Genomic DNA, 20,962 nt, shown 5'->3' with positions numbered 1-20,962 from the left:
ATGATAGTAATGTATTTTCATTGTATAGAGACTCTATACTGCTAATGATAATAAAACAACTTAAAATGTTAATAAAGAACATCTTTTTCCCATACAAAATATAAACAAAATAATCATCTCTGAGTTACACATTATAATAAAGATATGAAAACAAAATATTGTATTTATTATACATTTTATAAAAGTGTCCGTTTGTGACACCATCTTCTACCAGAACAAATACTATAGTAATTTATAATAAATACTATTATAATAAGTAAGCTTATGATAAGTTTTTTTTATACCATATATTATTGTAAATGTGTAAGTCACAAAAATAATAGTTAATGAATGCTCGAGCATACTGCTGTTTTAACTATAGTGATCTGAATAACTGTAGAATGCTTTACTTTTTACTACAGTAAACTGTGGTGTATTGTAGTACATTATAGTAAAAACTACTGTATTGGATCATTTGTTTATATTGCTATGGTTGTTTAACCATTGCAATGGTAAAATCACAACAGATTACAGTGATCTCTCATTTATCGCCAGAATTACGTTCTAAAAATAACCCTCAATAGGCGAAATCCGCAAAGTAGACAGCTTTATTTTTTACAATTATTATAGATGTTTTAAGGCTGTAAACCCCCCACTACACACACACACACACACACACACACACACACACACACACACTCTTTTCTTAGACAGGCAAAAAATTTTCACACTTTTCTCTTTTGATTAAACACTCTCAAAGTTCAAACACTTGTAGAAAAATAAGTCCAGTATTATACAATGAAACCAAAGATCTAAACCTGTTGTTAGACGCAAACACAGACACGCACATTTGCATGTTATTTGAAATGAAATTATTCAGATGGCGCTCTGTGGCGTGGCAGAAATATGAACAGTGTCCTGAAGGCTGAGTTAAACTTCTGCGTCAACACAGAAGTAGGAATCAGCCCTGAGTCATAGATGGGCACCTCAGACAGCCGCCGACTTGCAGCGCCGGTGTGCGTACCCTAATGGAAACCTATGTTTGCATGGCGTTGCGTGACTCATACGGTGACTCAATCTCATTCGTTCCCCTTTACTATGGTCTTGCTGCGGACAGTTACAACCCTTTTTGCATCCTTGTTGAAACTCACACTGCTAGCGATTGAAGATTTATGTTAATTTAGCAAGCTGAATGCATTCTGTACTGTACAGGAGACATGGAGGAGATTGATTGACAATGGCCTACAGCCAATCAGAATGCAGAACACAATGCGTTGTAAAAAAAAAACAAAAAAAAAAAACTTAAGTTGCACACAAAAAAATCTGCGAGACCGCGAAAGGTGAACCGCGTTATAGCGAGGGACCATTGTAATTTCAATACTTTACTATAGTATGGTTCAATAACACTGTAGTATTTACTAGAAATTACTGTAGTATTTTTATAAGGGCTGCAACACTTTTTAAAAAGTCTTAAACTCTAAATAAAATCTAAATTTACAATGTTTATTTTGCTAGCGTAGTTGTTAATCCTTGAACAATTCATCTGTGCAAGTTAATCAACTCAAAAAAATTATGTTTGTTTTGGTAATCTTTAATGAAATCTGACAACTTGCTTCCACATTTGGAGTGGGCGGTGCTTCTCTGATGATGTCAGCTTGATGCATCAGCCACAAGAGTTTTAACCCCACCCCTCTTACCATTAGTTTGCTATAAGGGAATGATGCACAAAAAGTAAGCCCCGCCCCCTGCTCAATATTCTATTTCAGTTAGAAGTACATCAACATACTGAAATAAAAGTCTCAGCATCTTCTGGTTCACACAGACTTTAATGATAGCTTCATTCTAAACACTTAAAGAGGCTCCAGTATTCCGTCAGTCAGTGGAATTATGGGAAATGTTGGCTTCAAAGGGGTTGCATTGAAGCGCTGTTGTTTGGCTTCACCTTCCCTGTGGACTTGATCTTGAAAGGCGTTGGCTTGAGTCAGGCACTGTGGATCCTGCATTGTGTGTAAAGATTCTCAAAGTATGTGAAAGCGAGAGGATACAGGCGGGATACAAAGCTGTGTGTGCTGTGATCCTGCAGTGCGCCAGGGGAAAGGTGCTGCTGGAGCTGGGCCGACTGAAGGCTGCATCCTGGATCTCTTCCAGACGCACCTCCCAGGGAAGTCAGGTGTGTAGCCGGCACCCCACGCTTCGTTTGGGCTTCCCCGCTGTGCTTTAAAACCAGAAGTCCAGCATGTCCAACTCTAATCCAATCACTAGTGCATGTTAGCAGATGGGAGGACCAGCGGCATGGGCATCTGTGTGTGTGTTACTGATCCTGGTTGCCTGAAAAAACCAACCAGCATGTCACTAACCGAGATGTATGCATGTGTTTTTGCATGAGTGTTTGTGTGGATGGACCACAAAACCAGTCTTGTGTTGCATGGGTATGTTTTGGCAGTAGTAAAAAATACATTGTATAGACCAGGGGTCACCAATCTCGGTCCTGGAGGGCCGGTGTCCCTGCAGGATTTAGCTCCAACTTACCTCAACACACCTGCCTGGATGTTTCAAGTATATCTAGTAAGACCTTGATTAGCTTGTTCAGGTGTGTTTGATTAGGGTTGGAGCCAAAATCTGCAGGACACCGGCCCTCCAGGAACAAGTTTGGTGACCCTTGGTATAGACCATTTTAAGGGATTTAAACAATAACAATGGTCCCAATGTATTTTCTGTTTTACATTTTATATTTCTAAAGCTTCCGAGAATCCAAAAAGAGCCACCTATTGATAAATGATGTTACGTTAGCTGTTTTAACATTAAGTTATGATTGAATTGGCTCTTGTTGCAGTTTGATAACAAGCAGGAAATGTTCATGGGTCAATGACATGACCACATTGGTCTAGTGGTCAATATTAATGCCAAAAGTCATTAGAATATTAAGTATGTTCATGAATATATTTAGTTAATTTGCCTATCGTGAATATATCAGAACTCTCAATACTGGATTGGTAATGTGACATTGCTAAGAACTTACTTTGGACAATTTTGAATATGATTTTCTCAATATTTTGATTAAAGCAGCATAACATTTAGCAAAAAAAGAATCATGTCCAAATCAGAAATAAGCAGGAAAGTGATTGATGTACTTAAAATTAAACAAGAATGAAAAATAAAGTTCAACACAGTGTTCTGAAATTGTTTTAGAAATCGAAGTTACATGCTTAAAATAACAGAATCGCATATTTGAATTCACAAAGTGTTTAAATGAAGTGAATTTCTTTATATAGAACAAAACGAATTGTAATAGGACAAATAGAACAAGGTAATGTGAGGCTGGCAGGACAGCTCGCACTCAAATAAATAAGCTCAAATAAACAAAGTCAAATTTTAAATATTTCAGGTTTTATATTTATTAGGGATGTCCAGATCTAATCAAGCGGTTTCAGACTCGATTGGAATCAGACGTTACCTCCTGATCAGAACTCTAATATATTCTCATTATTTTTTAACACATCTATAGTTATGCGGAGGCACAGCGTTAGACCTCTTTCTTGACAAAGAAACAGCAACATGTGCAGCTTGATATTGTTGCAGAGACACTATTGGTTAAATGCTGGCAAAGTAGTACACCGAAGCGGAAAATGCGAGTACGTCTGCGGTCTATAGGTATTATAAAGTTGATGACAACAACATTGCCAAAGCGAACTGTGAGATGTGTAAACTTGGGATTGCCTGCCGGGTATTATGAGGAGCTATTTGTTTTTATATTAGATTTACCGTTGCACTAAAGTCCAGAAATGAAGAATTGATGTTATTTATTACTTGATTGTACAAGCTACCTCACAGAAGTGCTCTGTTTGTTAACAGAGTTGATGAACGTTAAAATAAGGTGAATTAAATAAAAAAATAAGGAACATCCTGGATCTGTTTCTTCACTCTTCTTTATTTATATTTTAATGTATTATAGAAGTATCGGATCGAGTTTCGGTATCAGTAGATACTCAAACTCAAATGACTCGTACTCAGAGGCAAAAAAACCTGATCGGGACATCCCTAATAATTATACTCTAGCACAAATGAGACATGATAGTCAAGTATTTGGGGAACAGAAAAAGAAAGTTAATCAAAATTCATAAAAGAGGGGGTTTAAGACAACAAGAAGAAGCATGTCGTTTTCCTGTGTTGAGAGAAGTGAGCACTTAGCAACTATAGCCAAAACACTGCTTTAAAGAACACCCATTTAACAGGCCTGTAGCCCGTCTGGTGAAAGGGGTGGTCCTTTTTTTTTCAAAAAGTGGATCTTTTTGCTGTAATTCGCCTCATTTTCTATGTAATTTTATTACATTTTAGTGACATTAGTTTTTAGCTAGATTAGCCTGTGGGATGGTCATCCACACTTTTTGATGTACCAAAATATTTCCTAAAGATTTAGAATAAAGAAATAGGGAAAAATATATATATTTATTTAAAAAAAAAAACAATTTATCACATCATATATCATTAGACAAGTAGGAGTCTATTCAAGTTTTATATTAAAAACTTTTAAATTGACCTATTATCATTTATTAATCAAATAACAAACTGGCCGGCACATTCAACTTTCTTCAATTAGAAGAATAAAAAAAGTTCAATCGTAATAATACTAATACAAATGATAATGTAGAGAATAACAATTTTTTATAGCCTATCTTGTAAAAAAAATGTACATTTGAAAATTTATGGATGACAACAATAGCCAAAATAATAAGAATGAGGTGCAATGTTTAGAATAACAGTTACTTGTAAAATGTTTTCTTTATTTAAAAACAGTGCAGTAGTGTAAGAAGTGATCTCTTACGTCAGATAGTAAGTTTTCTTGCACAGCTGGATGTTGAACTCATGAAAAATATTTGTTAGCATTGTGTAAAACTGATTAGCTGAAGTCACACCAAAGCGACAGCCGACAGAGGATTCAGATGGTTTTAATGCCTTTTTATTTTCACTATTTATGATGGCATACTGTAGCAGTCAAAATTGGACAAATGAGCCTTAAGTTATGGACGAGTTTTGGACAATTCTGGCTATGGGCCTGTTTAAACTCTGTTTAGTCCACAAATAATGCAAATGTGACCCATTTTTACTAAACTGGTAAAAATGTATGATTTACTTGGAAAGACTTACCGGTACAAAATTGAAAATCGAACACCAACCCATCAAACAAAGCATTATTCAAACAAAAATCATTAGAATATTAATATTTTGTCAATTCACTCATCTTAAATATATCAAAACTCAATTTTGGCTAAGTGAAGTGCATTACTAAGAGCTTAATTTACAATATTACTTAATTACTTAATACAATAGTAAACATGATTTTCTTCAAGTTTAGATTTTTGATTTAACAGTTGTCCAAAAACTGTTCAATCCTAAAAAAAAATATTTACTTATTTATTTCCAGAAAATGACACTTATGACTGGTTTTGTGGTCTCTGGACACATCTATGGTATGTTTGTGTGGGACAGCACCTTCAGCTATCTCTTTTTGTCTTTTAGATGAGCCATGCGAGTGGCAGCAGCAGCACCCCGACACCTACACCCCCTACTGTGGCCCCACCCGCATCTCAAACCCCCAACAACAACAGCCGAAACATTGCCGAGCCTAATAGCAAAAGCACAGGTACTCCTCTCACCACAACACCAGGAAACAGCCTTATAAATCAGCCTTAGAACAACAGGTTACTTTAGTTGCCTCTCCAGGCGGAAGAACTGTCCTGCAGAGTTTAGTTCCAGTCATGTCCAACTAGATGTTTCTAGAACCTGTCCCAAATTGCCTCTTGAGGAAGAAGCTCAGGTTTGGAACAAGCGCAGGATGAATAAATGATCATTTATGCCCTTTATGTGCGTGAGACAGAAGGGTATTCATAATTTTACCTTTCAGAAAGTTGCTCGCAGGTCCCCATTTGTAGCTGTTTTGCATAAATAATGCATAAGTGATGAGTGTGTAAACTCAGCGGGAAGACTACAAGGGCTTGGGGTACAATTTGGGATGGACACAGAGTGATTTTGAAGACCTTGATTTGCTTGTTTTTGGGGTTTGGACACCTATATTAGAGTATTTCAATTCAAGTTGTTCAGCAGTTTGTAATGCAGTGAGGAATTAAGAGTTAGTTTTAGTTTGCCTTCTCACAAAACATCCAATTATGATCACATATTAGGTCAGTATATCACAAGTAAGGCTTTTTGAACCCATTCGACCATATGAGAATTTCTATTATGAATGCAATCCATTGGAATGCACTTTTGGACTTTTTCTAGGGATCTGTTTACATCTGGACACTTCATAATTATAATAATAATAATTCCTTACATTTATATAGCGCTTTTCTAGACACTCAAAGCAATTTACACGCTGGGGTACAATCTCCTCATCCACCACCAGTGTGCAGCATCCACCTTGATGATGCGACAGCAGCCATATTTCGCCAGACCACACACTAGCTGATTGTTGGAGAGGAGACGGAGTGATGAAGCCAATTATGATATGGGGATAGTTAGGAGGCCATAATGGACAGAGGTTAGTGGGCACATTTGGCCAGGATGCTGGGGTTAAACCCCTACTTTTTTTCGAATGACATCCTGGGATTTTTCACGACCACAGAGAGTCGGGACCTTGGTTTAAGGTCTCATCTGAAAGATGGCGCTCACTGAGCAGTATAGAGTCCCCTTCACTATACTGGGGCCCACACAGACTTGGGCACCCCCTGCTGGCCTCACTAACACCACTTCGGGCAGCTTCCTGACTTTCCCATGTGGTCTCCCATCTAGGTACTAACCGGCTGCAGCCCTGCTTGGCTTCAGTAGGTGACCATGTAAGAGTTGCAGAGAGCTAGCTGCCGGCTTTTCATCCTTTTTCTCCGATGGGATAAATTTGTGAAAACAGTTCCGTCTTAGAGTCTTGCACTATATGCAATTTTAACCAGGTTATGTTGACTAAAGCATTAGCATCACATACACAACATTTTATGTATTAATTGTTATTATTTTCTAGTGAAACTATGTTATTCAGCCTATGAATGATTTCATATGTAGGCTACAGGAGGCTTATTCACCCGTGTTCCAGTAAAACACGATTCTCTGCTCCTCGATTACTGTCATACGCAAAATGAAACATTTATTTTTGTTGTACAGATATCTGCAAGACATCATTCTAAGTTGTAAATGGTTTACATTCATGTTTGTATAACCTACTCTCCTAAAAACAAAACATTCAGAAACAAAAGAAACACAATATTTTCCTTTCTTCATTCACAGATGAAGAAAACTGGATTGACACCGTTTCAATTTACGATAATCTTCTATGTTAAGCTGCTTTGACACAATCTACATTGTAAAAGCGCTATAGAAATAAAGATGAATGGAATTGAAAAACTGAATGAGGCACCACCATGTGTCTCTGTTTATAATGCTGTTATTAAATATTAATTTAACATTGCTTAACTGTTAATAACAGGCCAAAAATCAAATAAAATGAAAAAATAAAATGAAGCAAACATTCTAAGCTGTAATGTGGGCCGTTACCGTTGTATTTGGCTTTAAAAGTATCGAGTTCGTGTAGATCAGCTGATCTGTCTATGAGCTGACATGAGCAATTCGCTGATGAATCGACTGATCTACGTGGCTTTGAAATGCTTCATGTCTATGTATCTGTGTTTGCACTTGGTAAACAGTGGTGAACTGATGACCTTCATAGTCAATCACAGACGTTTCTGAGCCAATGTCGATTGGTACCGAACTCTTGACATACTTTTGACAACCCTATTTTGCATTAGAGCTGTTATCTGACTATGTCTAGCCTATACCTTTCTCTCACATCAAAATAAAATTAGCAAAAGAGGTTTTAATGATCATATGCTTTTAAACCTGGCCAGTTTCATCTGTAATGTGTCCCAGACCACCTCCTCAAGTGGTTTGAACGATTGCATATATATTAGTCTCATATGCATTTTAAGGGCATTTTTTAAAATTTGCCCTTTTCACGGCCAGATTGTTATCTCGACAGAAATTATGCATAAATTGCCCAGATTCTAGATCAGAGATGGCCAAAGTAGGGCTTGCAAGCTAAAGTTGGCCCATTGTAACCTTTAATTTGGCCCACCATCCCATCTGAGAAGAGTAAACAATGTCACTTGACGGATAGAGGACTATGCAGAAGACTTCAGTGAGCAAATCAAAGCAAAAACTACTGTAACTCCATTCTGTTTTAAATGTTTTTTTTTTTTACTGTAATAAGTTTATTTATAAAATGTAGACAAATGTTGCTGTATTTGTTAATATTAAACAATGTTTTCTAGTTATTTTTAAATATTACTAAATAATTTACAAAATTACCTATGGCAACTACAGCATATTTACCTTTTGCCCACTAGCCTCAATCAAGGTTGGTTTTGGCCCTTCATGAGAAAAAGTTTGGTCACCCCCGTTCTGGACCATTTAAGACCATGTTTTGCCTTGAATCTTCTTGTCAAACTGCATAGTTTGGCTTCAGGTTTTTAGACTTATTTGAAAACTACAGGTGTGTGGAAGCAGTGTTGGAAATAGACTCTGCAGGACTATAGCTCTCCAGGAACTGAACTTGCCACATGTGCACTAATGTAATGTAGAGCATGACAAAATATGAGGCAAGGGTCTCAGTGCGGTTGATCACTTAAAAAAAAGCATGTTAAGTAAGGCATAAAGTAAATCCAGGCAGTTGTTATCGCAGAATAAAACCAGACTTATCGGCAGCCCGACGTAAAGTGGAGCACTAGTTTACAAAAGTGGAGTTTATTCTGAGAAAACCATTGCCTGGATGTATTTTATTCCACTTATTACATGGCTTCTTGCCACAAACCATTAAAAGTAGACACAAAACACTAAGTGGAAATCGTGTATATTAATTCCTTAATTGAGATCCAAGCAGACAGAAACAAAAATGAGTTGAAGGGAGCATGCACTAACCTATATATTATGGCCACAAGATGGCGCTAAACAGTTAAAAACAGCAGTAAATACATGGATGTGAATGTATTCACTTATGATCAAGATGATTCGAAGTGCCCAGATAAGCTTGTGATTTTAATTTCAGCAGTTGTTATCTGAGAATAATATACCTTGGAATGTAGCGACTGACTATTCAGAATCAAGTGTTCCATACAGCCATGTAATAATAATAGTAATAGTTCCAACCTACAATAAATCTACTGCCATCAGTTTCTTCAAGAAACCACTGAGTAGCTAATTTCAAATGAACAAAATTGCATTTTAACTTGTCATTAGAAAGTTAGTGACTGACTTTTTATCCATTCAGTGACAGAGCCAGGTGTCCGTACAGTGGAGATCACGCGGGTAAGATATCCTCTGAATACTACTCCATATACAGTGTGTGAGTTTTGTTTTGAGTGCAGATTGAACAGTGACTATCTCTCTCAGGGTCCCACAGATGCTCTGGGCATCAGTATAGCGGGTGGAAAGGGCAGTCCACTAGGCGACATCCCTATCTTCATCGCCATGATCCAGGCCAACGGTGTGGCTGCCAAGACACATCGCCTCAAAGTACGTTGTCCTTGCCATTCGCTTCTGTCAGTTTTCTGAGAGTTATCGATTTAGCATTATGCTGGTTTTTGGGTGTGAAGGGCACCGCTGGAGATTGGGTTTTTATCAGTGAGCATTTTTTTCTCTCCTAGGTAGGTGACAGGATTGTGAGCATCAATTCTCAATCTCTGGATGGCTTGACTCATGCGGATGTAGTAAATATGCTGAAGAATGCTTACGGCGCCATCATCCTTCAGGTATGCATTTAACGCTACACAAATTGGCGATTAACGTTTGGTAGATTGCATATATTTGCAGTGGTGTAGTGTGTGATGACCAAGCAAAGAAACTATTTTGACTAAATAACATAACTTTATGCAAGTACATGCATGCAATTTTTCAATAACTGTTCAGTCATAATTTAACATGCATTCTTACTAGTGATGCAATATTTATTGGCCTCTATATCAGTTCAGCCTGATACAAATATAATTCCTGTCTATATTTTTTTCCTGGCAGTTGTCATATGATGTGACATGATGCACAAAAGACAACAAACACTTAATACACAAATACACTTTATTGAACATGCATTTTTATTTTATGTCAATATTATTTCTGTTAGAAGAACACTACTGTATATACTTAGGGGCGCCGCTAGGGGGTGGCAGTGGGGGGATAAGAGCGATTCTAAGGGCGCACGCTGTTTTGAGGCCCCCATAGTTAATATTAGGGCCCCCCAATCTCACCAACCTCCCAAACCAATCAGTGCTCTTCAAAGACACCTGCGGTAACACCCAAAAGGAAGATGGAAAGAGGAAGATGCTAACCGTCCCACACAAAGTTGTACTGTTCGTGACATGCTAAAGGAAGGTAGAAGTTGTGTGGCTGTTAGTGATATAACGCATCACAAATCTCACGGTTCAGATCACACTGCAGTTTTTGAGTCGGACCATTTTTCGCATCAGCAAAAAAGGGAGGAGACAAATGTCATTTGCTTTCCATTTATACAAACATATTATTGCAAAAACCATTGGTTTTAACAAACAGAACTTAGAACCTGTAATTTTAATAAAATAAAAATCAAGAACAAACTACAGCTGAAAAAAAGAAAATATTCAATAAGAAAAATGATCTGCTAAATCTTCTACAACACATCATATTTATTTTCATTTAATGATTCATCAATTCACACATAAAACATCATGTTTGATTATAGGTGGATCATTTTTGAAAAACGATTCAGTGACACAATTTTGATGTTTGTTTGTCGCCACCCATTGGTTACACAATGTAATTGCTACAACATTCACCAGCGTCAAGTTCCATTAAACAGTGATTTTACTCTTTACCATAAGCATTAGTGTTTATATCTGAACAATAAACTATTCTCTCTGTACTTCTGTTATTTAATTGTATGTAACTAACTGAAAAAGTGTAAAACTGAATCTCTCTCGATCAAACGCAGATTTAAATGCAGCGCTTTGAAGGATTAATAAACATATGCAGATCATTATCATTTATCGTTCATGTTGCGCCGGTTTGAATTGAGATCACAATCTTTTAATGTTTAATTGTGCAGCTTTACACTGAATGCATTAATGCAGGCTAAACAAACAGTGACAGAAACTGAGCGCCATTACTGAATAAATAAATGAAGATCAAATGGTTTTGATCTTTGGTTTCATTTTATAATACTGGACTTATTTTTCTGCGAAGGTTTCGACTTTGAGAGTGTTTAAACAAGAGAGAAAAGTGTGAAAATGTTCTTACCTGTCTGGGAAAAGTGTATAAAGTGTATAAAGTGTGTAGTGAGGGGTTTTACAGCCTTAAAACATTAATAATATTTGTAAAAAGATAAAGCGGACTACTTCGTGGATTTCGCCTATTGCGAGTTAATTTAAGAACGTAACTTCCACGAATAATGACTGACCACTGTGTGTATATATAATCGATGTATGCCTATATATGAGGTATCGGCTCCCAAAAATTCTGTTATTGCAATTGGAAATTTTTGTTTCGGTGCATCCCTATTTCTAACGTATCTTATTTTAACATCTCAAAAAGTTTTATTCAGATTATCGCTTCAATTTAACGTTAATTGACCTGAAACACACAAAAAAACATGCTGTAGCAGTAGTGCCCCCTAGTGTTGCAATACAACTTCTGTAACATTTCGCAAACATACACCCAGCTATTTGTGAAACCTCATGTTTTGTTTACACACTGGAATATTTTACAGACTCTCTAAACAGTTTGGCAAGAACTAAATAAACAAAGTGCCAAGACTTTCAAGAGCGCGCCCACAATTCAAATTAGCCACAGTGTTCTCGCTCACTAGCTACCTAATGAGGGAACTCACATTAGGTAATGTGATTTAGAGACTTGTTAACAGGATCGCAGCACAGGGAATCCGTGGGTTGAACCAAAGCTTTTAAAGAAACCGCTGGCGCCGAAATATGACCCGTCTAGTGCAGTGCTCAATATCCTCAATGTTTATTTCAAATGTTTTAGGAGTCAGTCATTACGTTTCTTCTTAATCCCCTGAAATGTTTACGTAGACCACTACCACCTTGATATGAGCTTCACATTAGCTGGTAGATATCAGATGAAACTGCAATACAGAAAAAAATGGCTATTTTCAGAAATACCACGATATTACCATAGTACCACTATTTATAAATATAGTATTGTAGGGGTTTTGCATGTAGGTGCGGTTTCAATGATGTGTGTATACACGCTTGTATTATTACTAAGCAGAGCTGCTGTGTGTGTATGTTGTGTACGGTTATCAGTGTGTGTTCGCAGAGTCAGTGTATCGAAGGACAGTGCGCTGTGTATATGTGTAAGCTGGTGTTTGTTTGGACTCACAGTAGTGTGTGTGTGTGTGTGTGTGTGTGTGTGTGTGTGTGTGTGTGTGTGTGTGTGTGTGTATGTATGTGGTTGGTGCTGTGTCACTGGGCTGTTATCAGCTGTGTGCAGCTGTGCGGCGGTTGCGCGCGGGTTGCCAGATAATCCCAGTCCTTTATGCAAATGTGTTGTTATCTGCGCGGTTCCAGGAGGAATGCACAGGGCTTTTAAACAGGGGAGCCCAGCCTGCAAAGCCCTGATTACAGCAGCTCAGAGAGCAATTATTGTTTGGCTCTCTCTCTCTCGCTCTCTCTCTCTCTCTCTCTCTCTCTCTCTCTCTCTCTCTCTCTCTCTCTTTCCCTCTCTCTCTCATCCATTGCCTCTTCACTGGTTTGAGAGATTGTACTCTTTCCCTCTCTCCCTCTCTCTCTCTTTCTCTCTCTCTCTCTGCTATATGTTTAATTGGACATATGTAATGCCCTGTGCTATTACTCATGTCACAGGAATCAGGCAGTTGTATATTGTTTGGTTAGTTTGTTTATTTGTTTGTTTTAGGTTTTAGTCTTTCTGGCTGTGATCATGTGCATTTTCTTTTAGAAGTTTAGTGTTTCACCCCCTGCCGAAGGGTTTATCTCTCACCAATTCTCCCACTTTGTTTCTGTTTTTCATGCATTTACTTTATTTGTTTGTTTATTTATTTGTTGTTTGTTTATATTATTTCTGTATTTTTTTATTTTATGTTTTATTTTTATTTGTTGAGGTATTTGGGTTATTTATTTGTTATAATTTATTTATTTATTTATTTTGTTTGTTTATTTTTATGTGTTTGTTTGTTTATTTATTTTATTTGTTTATTAATTTGTTAGTTAATTTACTTAATTTTATTAATTAATTTGTTTGTTTGTTTATTTTGTGGAAACACACACACAAAGTTATTACAATGACTGCACAATATATCGTTTCAGCATCGATATCGCAGTGTGCGAGTCTGCAATACCAGACATTAGTTACAACATAGTAGAGTCATTTCATATTTTACCCTTAGAGTGAAAGTTTATTTGCATGTGTCTCAATACCTGACTGTAAGAATTTAAAGCAAACTTGAGCTATTTGGGCACAATAAATTAAACGTTTGTAGCTTAAAGATTAACTGAACGTTATATCATTACTTACTCAAACGATACAGTGTTAATAATATTATTATTATTATACTGTGATTATTTAATATCTGCTTCTGAATACTGTTTGACTCCCTAGAAAATAATAAATAATTGTTTATATGCATCTTTTGTTACTTTAATCCCACTCTAAAATTAGGAATTCTTTATAAACTGTTCAAGTCATCTGGAGAAATTGCATTTATATCGCAGTGAAAAAAATATTGCAATGTCAATTTTTTTCAATATCGTGTAGCCCTAGTTATTACTATTGTTAATTGTTGTTGGTTTTTGTATAAAAATAATAATAAAAACAGTGACACTAAAAGCAACATGATAAATGTCATTTACAAATCATTATGAGTGGATGGCATTCAGCAGGGTCAACATCATTTCAAGAATGGGTTACGGTATTACGGTAAAAAATGACATATAGACTACTTGATGAATTGGATGTTGATCAGAGAAGATGGGGATATTACTTGGCATTTATGGAGGATAAATAAAGTCACTGTGGTGAGACGCACAGTAAAAATGTAATTACCTTATTTGATTTATTTATGTATTATTATTGTTATTATTATTATTATTATTATTGCATTATTTTATTTATTTATTTACTATTATTATTTTCCATATGTGTGCTTTATTTATCGAGTTTACATTATTTATCTGGATTGATGAGAGCAACATCTAATTGCGGCTGTTGGGGTGGGGAGGGGAAAGTGGGTGTTAAAAGGATGTCAAAATGTGAAAACTGAAGGTACTGTTAAATTATTGAAGAAAATAAACAATATGTATCATAAACTAAAAGTTATTTACAGTAGTAACTCCTGAGTAGCAGAACAGGAAAATGTGATCATCAAAATGTGGTATCTCCCCTAGCAACAGCACAGCAAGACCTCAACAGTGGCTTAATATCATGCTAGCAACCACATAGCAACATGTTTAAAAGTCCTTCAAATTGCCTACAAGCTACATTAAAACTGACATTAAACTACATTAAAAGCATTTTTTATTTAATTTTAATTACTTAATTATTTTTATTTACATATTTATTCATTTAATTAATTTTCAGTTTTAATTTATTTATTATTTAATGAATTATTATTTCATTTATTTATTTGTAATTTTAGCATTTTTTTTTCTTTTTATTATTATTTTTTATATTCTGTAGACCAGGGGTTCTCAACCTGTTTCACTTCAGGGCTCACTTCTTTCTCTGATCAATTTTTGAAGGCCCACCTGTCTGATATTTTCTCTAAAATGTTTGTATGAAATGCTCATTTAAACCTTTATTTATTAACAGATATATGAGAGAACCACAGGTCAACAGGGATATTGAAAAAGACCAGCTTCTGCTTTAAACTGTTCTGACGGAATATCTGCTGTTCAGTATCTACTGTTCAAAAATATACTGGCAAATGTAAAATACAGTAAAACATTCTACATCTGTTGAAAAGCATTGATCTGATGGCCGTTGAGTTTGCAGATAGATATTATTGGGAGATCGCTGATAGGAACCGTGAACAGCTCCACCAGAGCACGTCTGAAGCTCACAAACTATACAAGTTTATTTTACATTCTATGGCTAAAACACCATTGAGCCTCGCTAGAACCTCCTGTATGGGTGCGCGTCCATTATAAAACACTCACAGGACGTTCATTTGGACAACTATACAGATATATTAAATAGTTAAAACCAAAATTACTTTCACTTCACGCATTGTGAATGAACAGACTTGCGTGTACTAGCTGCAGATGCGATCATGAGGCTGTTTTTGCACCAAGTTTAAAGTAATTAATCAGAGAACAGGAGAAAGTGCATTACTTTAATCATTTTAATAGAGCTTATTACTAATGAAATCCAAAAATTATAGTATAATATTGAGTGTTAATTTTAAGCTATCTTGCGGCTCACCTGCAGGATCGCTGAGGCCCACCGGTTGAGAATCCCTGCTGTAGTCAATCAAAAAATTGCTTAAGGGGGGTCATAGTATTGACCTTAAATGTTTTCTTTTTAATTAAAAACTGCTTTCATTCTTGCCGAAATAAAACAAATAAAACTTTCTCCAGAAGAAATAATATTCTAGGAGATACTGTGAAAAAATTTCTTGGATCATTTGGGAAATATTTAAAAAGAAAACGAACATTCACAGGAGGGTGAATAATTTTAACTTCAGCTGTATATATTTATTTTAGTTTTTACTGTCTTATTATCCGTTTGTTTTTCTTTTTTCGTTCTTTCATTTTTATCGGTATCTGTTTTCTTGCTTTATTTTTATTAATATTTTTTTTCGCTACTATTATTTCTTGTACTTTCTTTCTCACTCTTTCTTTCTTTCTATTAGTCTCTCTTCATTTCCTCTCTCTCTCTCAGTAGGTGAGATAGCGAGTCTGATGACTTGGGAGTGTTTCTCTGTTGTTGTTGTTGTTGACTCTTTCATTAATTAGCTTTTGTTTTTTGTTGTGTATTTTTACTTTTAATTGCCTTGCCGTTAATTAAATATGCAAATGAGCATGCCACTGCCCTCATAGCCAGCCCAGAGTTTAATGGAAGAGCAACATTTAAATGAAACATGACAGGAAAAAAAAAACATTTTTGATTCCGGTGAGGTTTGATAAACATTTGCCGACAGTTGCCAAAAAAAAAACACATTAAAGGATTGTTAGGATGCATTTCCATGCCAAACACACACAAACACAGAGAGCAGTTTCCTGTTATCTACTGGCAGACAGTCATTGGTGGAAAAACAGTTACACACACATTCGTCTAGTTTCAAACTGGCTTTTATTAGGATGTTTGACGGTGCCCATATATGATTGACAGGTGGTTGCTGACACCAACATCAGTGCCATAGCCAGTCAGGTGGAGAGTCTGTCCAGTAGCTCCGCCCCTAGCACTAACCCAGAGGTCCGATTGGTGGAACCAGAGTGAGTGACATCACCCATAATTTTTCATTCTGTTACAATATTTTTAATTTATCGTATATGATTTGTTTTCTGCTTGTGTGTGTGTGTTTGTGTGTGTGACTTTGACAGGACGCCCAAGCCGAAGAGCATCACTCTGGAGAAGGGCTCCGAGGGCCTGGGCTTCAGTATTGTTGGTGGATTTGGGAGTCCTCATGGAGATCTTCCCATCTATGTTAAAACGGTCTTCGGCAAGGTGATTCCTTTAGCATTAAATGACACTTAATGCACTTATAATATAAACGAAATTAAGATGTTTAGCAGAATGTTCACGCTGCACTTTTCCCATATTTCAGAATCATGTTATCTTTTAAATGATGCTGATTATTTTGTTTAGGGATTATTAGGATCTTTTCTGATTTATGTTATTAAATATTGAAGAAATAAATTGGTATTTACAGAAAAAATACCTGTACGTTGTTTTAAACCCATCATTCAAAAATATGTTGTGCCATTTAATGGACCCTCTAATTTTTGTGGCTTCAGTCATTGTTGGGATACTCTTTTATATCTGGAAGCATTAACACCTTATATCGAAATATATAGCATTATCGTTCAATATGGAAACAATTATTGAAATTGCATTTTTGTTATTGGTATTTCGTAATGGTATTCACACAAAAAAATACCCTTATGTTGTTCCAAACCTGTTTTTTTTCCCTTGTCTGTGGAGCTGAAATTAAGATGTTTAGCAGAATGTTCATGCTGCACTTTTTCATACATTGAAAGCAAGCGGAGAGGTTTTGAGGTTCCGAAGTGACCAAATAATCATGAAGGGATCACAAATGTGATTCTTCCGATGTGATTCAAATTCCTTTTTATGCAATACTTTATAAAAAGCTAATAATGTACGTCATTGTCACTTAAAATCTTCTGTAGATCTTAAAACGAGACATTTAGTTAAATGTTCATGCTGCTCTTTTTCTATTAAATGCAATTTTATGGGGTTTTGAGCATGTTGAAAGTTGTTACTTGTGGGCTACATTTAAAGTCTTTGTTGGTTGTCTAAGAGCTCATTAGATATTTTTTATATATATTAACATTTTTAGATTTAGTACAGTTTTTTTTGTAGGTGTGAAATTATTTGTTGTCATATGTGACCAGTCATAAGGGTCAATTTCTGGAAATTGAGCATTATACATGTACTTGAATTAGGGCTGGGCCGTGAAATTATATTATATCAAATCGTAATAAAATGTATGTCAATAACAGTGATAAGCTCTGGACTTTTATATTCTATATTGATCTAAGAGCCGATCACACAGCAAAAATGTCCAACAATGGGAATCTAGAAGTGTGTTTATATTTAGAGATGGACCGAATTTTCAGCAACTGAAAATTTATCATCTGAAAATGATAATGACCTCTCTAATTTTTGTGGCTTCTGTCATTGGTGGGATACTCTTTTAAATCTGAAAGCATTAACACCGTATATCGAAATATATATCGCTATCGTTAAATGTGGAAAATAATTATTAAAACAATAAATTATTGCATTTTGACAATTTGTCCCCTTAATTTGAATGCTAGTAAGTAAGCTTACTATTGATCTATGATTTGTTAGGACTGGATGTCATTTGGCCAAGACACAACTATTGAAAATCTGTAATCTGAGGGTTTAGAAAAATGTAAATAATCAGGAAAAATGATTATTAAATTTGTCAAATAAAGATCTAAGTAATGCATATTGCTAAAAAAAATGAAAGAAAATGTTGATATATTTACTGTAGGAAGTTTTCCAAATATCTTCATGATGTTACATTATGCTAAAAAAATCTTTTGAATCTAAAGGAAAATGAATAATTTTTGTTTTATACAATGTATTTTTGGCTTTTGCCCTAAATATACCAGTGCAACATAAAAAAAAATATTATTAAAGGTTTTTGTTGTTACTTTAAATTATTTAATTTTATTTAACTTAAATGTAAAAGTCCTTTTAGTAAGTTAATTACAACATAGGGTCACTAATGACAAAATATTAAATGTTGTTTTTAATAATTGAAGTTAAGTAAAATTAAATAATTTAAATTCATTTTATTTGATTATGACAATCTTTGATTAAAAATTCTATAATATATTTTTTTTTTGAAAAATACATGGAAATATTGAAGAAAAAAACTAAATTATTGAATTATCTAGCGAAAGTGTGAGACTGGCCACCAGGGGGCGCCGCAGAGCTCCGTTAAACACACACACACAGACATATCCAGAGATAAAAACTTATGTCAGACCCTTCATACTCTCCATACAAACACACACTTGCTATTAACATCATTTGATTTCTTTGAGAGAACTCAATTTGCTATAATTAATTATCTTTAATTAACTCAATCTTATGTAACAACATAACTCAACCACCCTCTTCTCCTTTCCTCCAGGGGGCAGCAGCAGTGGACGGGCGTCTGAAACGCGGAGACCAGCTCCTGTCGGTCAATGGAGAGAGTCTGGAGGGCGTCACACACGAGCAGGCTGTGGCCATATTGAAGAAGCAGAGGGGAAGCGTCACACTCTCCGTCCTCACCTAACAAACACTACATGCACTGAAAAAACACACACATGTCCGAAAGAGACTCTTTGAATCCACAAAGTCATCTCCGCCCTGTTATTGTTTGTGCAAACATCAATGCGAAATGTGATCATAAAGGGAAATTCTTGTGCCGTCTTTGTTTGTAGCTTTTCCACTGGGTGGCTATGATGGTGAATTATGGGTAACGTTGAGATGAGTGCTGGTAACTCAAGACCTGGAGGAAGCATTATAGTGGTAGATGAAATACACAGACTAACACACAATGATAGTTTGAATTTATCACCATTTTTTGGTTAAATGTATACGTACACTGACAAACGCGCCTTATTTTCACAATTTATTTGCAATAAATGTAGTGTAGATGAATTTATGGATGGGTGTTAAAAAGGGACTGAAAGATGTGCCTTGGAACGGGCAGGTCAGAGTATGCCGAAATGTTTAGTTTAGCGGTTATTAGGATCATTTCTGATTTATGTTATTAAATATTGAAGAAACAGATTGGTGTTTACAGAAAAAAAATACCCTTATGTTGTTCCAAACCTGTCTTTTTTTTTTCTAGTGTGGAGCTGAAATTAAGATGTCTAGCAGAATGTTCACGCTGCACTATTTCATACATTAAAAGCAAACTGAGAGATTTTGAGGTTCTGAAATGACCAAATAATCGTGAAGGGATCACAAATGTTGTCTTCCGACGTGATTCAAATTCTTTTTAATGCAATACTTTATAAAAAGCTAATAATGTACGTCATTGTCACTTAAAATCTTCTGTAGGGCTTAAAATGAGATATTTAGTTAACTGTTCATGCTGCTCTTTTCTATTAAATGCAAATTTATGCGGTTTTTGAGCTTCAAAAATGATGAAAGTTGTTACTTGTGGGCTACATTTGAAGTCTTCATTGGTCATCTGAGAGCTCGAGGAGTTTTTTAATCTTCAGTGTTAAGAGTTAAGAATATATAGTTAGCTAAATATTCAGGCTGTTCTTGTCCTTTCACCAGTTCTTGTTCCATGTTTCAGTTCTTGTTAAAATCTGTTAAAATAATACCGCAAATAATATAGGTTGTTTTTGTAAGTAGTTTAAAGTGAGAAAATTAGCATGGTGTTCAAGCTGCTCTTTTCTTCTCAAGAAAAACCATTTATTTTGTGAAAAGTGGACTTAAATTATTTCTAATATTTTACATACAATTTGTAATGACTGAAAGCTGAATCAACACAATCACACACGTATTTCAATTCAAGATGTCGATGGGGAGTTTATTTAGATTCGAAAAATGACAACAAAAAAAACAGAAAAATATCAAGAAAATTGTAAGTGAATGGAAAATGTTCCCTGAAATTTAAAATTCTTCATGCAAAGCTATAATGCAAGACATTTTTGACATAATTTATTTTAACTTCTTCAAATATAACACACAAGATGTATTTTTGTCCTTTTTTGGAAAAGAGCAGCATTAACATTCTTCTAAATGTTTTTATTTGCCTTCCACTGAACAAATTAAGCTATAAAGGTTTGGAACAGCATAAAGAATCATAATTGTAATTTTTACACAAACTATCCCACCCTAATATTTTGCATCGAGATTCAAAAATCACAAAAACATTATGCATAACATCGCTTTTTATCATTTTTGTAATTAATTTTCACACAATTGTCATTTCCCTGTAAATATGTAATTTATTTCCTTTTTTAGGGTGTTTTTGCATCTGTTTTGGCTTCATGAAGATGTCTCGCACGTCCTAGTTTAACACCGTGTGTGTGTCTGTGTTACAATATGAGGAAATCCTGTGTCAGTCTGTCCTACAGGAAGTGTAGCAGGCTATTGAGTGACTGTCAGGCGTGGAAAACCTCATCCAGACCATCTAGGATTTCGTAAGCACATCCTCATATGATGCCTCTTGAATTTTTGTGCCCTGTGGACAGTGTGTTCAAAAGCTGTCCAGCGCTAC

The 20,962-nt window shown here is 35.5% G+C and overlaps 1 protein-coding gene across 1 annotated transcript in view; it reads left to right on the top strand.

The window, feature by feature from the left end:
• The window catches only part of patj (PATJ crumbs cell polarity complex component), a 181,196-nt gene extending 162,045 nt beyond the window's left edge, over positions 1–19,151 (top strand). Inside the window, 8 exon segments of the mRNA XM_056447343.1 lie at positions 2,063–2,149; positions 5,497–5,620; positions 9,290–9,327; positions 9,412–9,534; positions 9,666–9,770; positions 16,351–16,454; positions 16,563–16,686; positions 18,869–19,151. Of these exon segments, the coding sequence (XP_056303318.1) occupies positions 2,063–2,149; positions 5,497–5,620; positions 9,290–9,327; positions 9,412–9,534; positions 9,666–9,770; positions 16,351–16,454; positions 16,563–16,686; positions 18,869–19,015 (852 nt within the window). The 3' untranslated portion in view covers positions 19,016–19,151.
• The last annotated feature ends 1,811 nt before the right edge of the window (positions 19,152–20,962 follow it).

This window comes from Danio aesculapii, chromosome 22, assembly GCF_903798145.1.
Source record: "Danio aesculapii chromosome 22, fDanAes4.1, whole genome shotgun sequence".
Classification (NCBI taxonomy): Eukaryota; Metazoa; Chordata; class Actinopteri; order Cypriniformes; family Danionidae; genus Danio; species Danio aesculapii.
Note: the sequence above shows the minus strand (reverse complement) of the source record. Positions and strands in the feature narration are given on the sequence as shown.